At 42.7% G+C, this 3,758-nt stretch overlaps 1 protein-coding gene across 1 annotated transcript; it reads left to right on the top strand.

The window, feature by feature from the left end:
• Positions 1 to 208: 208 nt before the first annotated feature.
• Positions 209 to 3,609, top strand: LOC135248467 (epithelial cell adhesion molecule-like). The gene is made up of 9 exons (XM_064323154.1): positions 209 to 368; positions 796 to 966; positions 1,202 to 1,439; positions 1,975 to 2,046; positions 2,177 to 2,240; positions 2,332 to 2,430; positions 2,660 to 2,842; positions 2,935 to 2,994; positions 3,223 to 3,609. The coding sequence occupies exons 1-9, from the start codon at positions 296 to 298 to the stop codon at positions 3,283 to 3,285; spliced, it is 1,023 nt and encodes a 340-aa protein (XP_064179224.1). The 5' UTR covers positions 209 to 295; the 3' UTR covers positions 3,286 to 3,609.
• Positions 3,610 to 3,758: the final 149 nt, after the last annotated feature.

The following is a 3,758-nucleotide window of genomic DNA, read 5'->3' as shown; positions in this document are numbered from 1 at the left end:
TTTTAGTCTGATTAGTTGGTTATTTGCTCTTCATTAGAAGTGATTCAGATGTGGTGTCCACGTTGAAAGAAGAAACCTCATCTAAAGACCCAGCAGTATTCTTACTTTGAGGTTTGGAATAACCCCAGGGCTGCAGGCCCTGTGCATTTCCTGTGTGAATAATGAGATCGGGGATGGGGGTGGGGGTGCACGGTGAGGGGGGCGAGGGGGTAACGGCGCGTGGCGGACCGCAGCCGCCTCACCCGGTCCGCAGCCTCAGTGCACCTGAGGAGCAGAGAGAAGAGACCCCACCAACATGAAGCTCAAGACACTGTGCATGATCTCGGCCCTGATATTCGAGAGCACCGTGGCCGTGGTGGCAGTGCCAGGTAAGCCCTCCATGAGGGGGAGAATCCGGATTGTTCCGTGGCCTCGGTTCAGGGGAACATAGCCACCACAGAACTGGGCCAGTGTCTTATTCATAATGGCAGTCTCTTGTGTGTTCTTCATAGGGAAATTTGCATGCTTTTGTTGTTAAAAGAACATAGGCAATTTTCTCTTGACTGTGGAACCCTGAAGAATACAGGCAGCTGGCAGCTGTGCATTACTGTGTGAGATTGCCTCAGTAATATGTACAACTTGACTTTTTTAAGGGTCAAGTTCTGAATTTTCGAATAATAGATAAACCCACACACTTCCCCACATCACTTTTTTTTTTTTGCTTTCAAAGGAGTGCGGATGTGTATTTACATTACAAGCGTACTTCAATCAGAAGCGTAGGCTATCTTTCAAATTAAATGATGGTTTTCCTTTCAGATGATGAATGTAACGATGAATTCCCAGCTCGTGAGAACTGTGAGTTTGATGAGGTTTGCGAGGACGCCTTTTGTAAGCACAACGAGTACGTCACTTGCTACATGAACCGTTGTGGTACCTGCGAGGCAGTCTTTCGGGGCTACGACAACTTCACCGTCGACTGCAACCAGCGTATGTGGAACTTGTCCATAATCATCACGTTTGTTCGTAATGTTAGAATTGGATATGCAAGAAGATTCTTTCTTACAGTGTTATTGGTTTTAGTAGCCTACTTTCACATTATATTCACTAAGCATGAATTCAGTATTTTAGTTCACAGACTACACTGTCAGTACGCTATAAATGCGGTTTCCCGGGTGTTCTTGGGAATTCTAAATTGTGAAATATTTAATCTTTGGAGCTGCAGTAACTCCCAAGTGCCGTCTGATGCACCTGGAGATGCTCAACAAGCGCAGAACAGGGACCATACTGCCGGGCGGCCGGCTCGAGATTGAGTATGACCCCGAATGTGACGGGAACGGCATGTTCAAGCCCAAGCAGTGCGACGACGACTCAAACCTGTGCTGGTGCGTGGACAGCGCCGGCGTCCGTGTCACCGATAAGACGGGAGACGACCCAAAGTGCGACCGGCTCGTGCGAGTTCAGTAAGTTCAATGCATAACAAATGGAGACTAAATTGACGAAAATTTAATTAATCAATTGCAATAATTGGGCCTTGCTTCGTTTAAATATATAATTATAGTAATGGAAAACTGGAACACGAGTTAATGCAATGAATTAAATTTTAAATCTGTCCGGAGCAGTGTTTCTTGGTTAATTAGCCGTGACGCTGCCTTCATAGTGGCGATGAATAAATTGCAGATGATACAAACTATTAAATCTATATAATCTTCAGGCATCTCCCCCAGAGCTACAGACAGCCATGCATTAATAAGACATTAAACCACTCCAGTTGTAATAATGATTTGATACAAAGCTAATTAAAGGAGGACATTCTGTAAAATCTGGCACTGATTGGCTAGCTGCCGCGGGAAATTCGTTGGGTAGCAGAAGTCAGCATAATTGGTAACTGATGAGTTTCCTTGGCAGTTAATCTAGTCACTTTTCACTTTTTTCCTCACTTGAAAATGAAGAAACTATATAGATACAGAAATAGTCACTTTTCTGTTTATTTCACAGCCTCATTGATATTTTGTTCACATTCAAAGTGGAGTTCACCCCTCTTGCCAGAACAAAGGACGCCATACGCCGGTAAATAAATATGATCCTGTTGGCTAATACTTGCCATTTACAATAAATAATGTGCATAAATGCAAAAAATAAAATAAAAATATTGAAATAGATCAATGCTGATGTCCTATTTGATTGATTTTTGTTTCAGTCAGCTGGTTTTTAAGCTGGTGAAGGAATATACTCTGGATACAACGCAGATCTTGGAGATCAGTGTAAGCACTGTCCTTTTCTTTGTGTGCTCTGGGCTGTGAGAAATCCTTAATTTCCTGTGGATGAACTAAATACGTGTGTTCTCCCCCTCAGATACAAGAGCTCTCTCAAGAGGTGTCCATCAGGCTTACAGAGAACGGCACAAAAGATCCCGTAGATGTGGCCACTGTAGCCTACTACATCGAGAGAGACGTGAGCCAAGGACATATTTTACCCGTTGTTCAGTTGTAGCCTCCAAATCATTAATGATGAATGTGAACTGTACAGCTAATGTTTACTAATGACTGGATAAACATGTCCAGCTTGCTAATATATCAAATTCATTACCCATGGGCTTTCTTTGAGATTAGATGCAGAATACTGAGATTGTGCCAAGCCATATTTAATATGAGCTGAGTCAGGGTGTGCTCTCTTCACTCAGCTGAAGAACAACAAGTTTGGCTTGGAGGTGGATGGCCGAAGCTTGGAGGTGGAGAGGGACTCCATCAAAGTCCTGTTCTTCGACAACGAGCCCCCACGCATGAACATGAAGACGATTTCGCCCGGCTTTGCTGCCATCATCATCGTCATAGCCTTGGCCATCCTCACTGGCATCGCCGTGTTTGTGAGTTCAGCCACTCGCACGCAGACGTAGACCCCTGTCGACATCACCTGAGCCAGCCTCTCTCACCCCGGCACCCTTCTCTCTGTGTTCAGGTGGTGGTGCGCAGGAGGGCGGAGCAGGAAAAGAAGAGATTCCAATTTGAGGTCATTGAGGTACAGTATGACTGACAGAGTGAATGTCTGTTAGAGAAAATGTTGATGCTCAGTAACACCTTGGTTGATGACGGGATTACAGTTTGATTCTGCACACAGGAGAACACTGTCTTTGTAGACCTGCTCTCTGAATTTCAGCTTCTACTTTGCTATTTGGGATGTGTCCACCTCTGGGTGAATGAAGTGGTGTGTTCTCTCTACACCTGCTGACCCCTCATTTATTTTCAGGGTCAAGGACAGGACGATTATCACATGGCACAGCGAGAGACCATGGCCTACTTTGTCATGTGATGCAGCAGTGATGTCATGGAAGTGCTAATTACTGTTCTGTAAATGTCAGTGTTCATAAAAAATCGGCTTTAGCTCAAGTGATTCACACAATATCAGAAGTATTGATAAAATATTTGAAATTCTTATGAATACACTATGAATTCCTGTTTGACAAGAGTACACCAGTAGATGGAGCTCTTTGTCTTTTTAAATTATTTGTAAAACTTAAATGAGCAATGTGTATGATGTACTTTTCCAAATGTACTTAAATGTTAACTAAATGTTGAATTAACACATAACTTTTATATTTTGATTTGAGTCAATAAATACATTTAACTTTATAAATGGTGTCAAAAATATATATGCAAGAGCTCACAGGCAAAAGACTAACTTAAATCTACGACATTCATTTTGTTAATATTTATTCACATTCATCTTCCCTTACCTAACTATACAAATGAGTACACTTTGTTGTCTGAAAAATACAAGAATGC

The sequence above is a fragment of the Anguilla rostrata genome, chromosome 1 (assembly GCF_018555375.3).
Source record: "Anguilla rostrata isolate EN2019 chromosome 1, ASM1855537v3, whole genome shotgun sequence".
NCBI classification, from domain to species: domain Eukaryota; kingdom Metazoa; phylum Chordata; class Actinopteri; order Anguilliformes; family Anguillidae; genus Anguilla; species Anguilla rostrata.
Note: the sequence above shows the minus strand (reverse complement) of the source record. Positions and strands in the feature narration are given on the sequence as shown.

What these genes read in the sequence shown, in the direction of transcription:
- LOC135248467 (XM_064323154.1), top strand. Translation starts at nt 296, where the DNA reads ATGAAGCTCAAGACACTGTGCATGATCTCGGCCCTGATATTCGAGAGC. An exon ending in ACAAAGGACGCCATACGCCG is followed by an intron (nt 2,047 to 2,176) that starts GTAAATAAATAT and finishes TTTTTGTTTCAG; the next exon opens with TCAGCTGGTTTTTAAGCTGG. An exon ending in CGCAGATCTTGGAGATCAGT is followed by an intron (nt 2,241 to 2,331) that starts GTAAGCACTGTC and finishes TCTCCCCCTCAG; the next exon opens with ATACAAGAGCTCTCTCAAGA.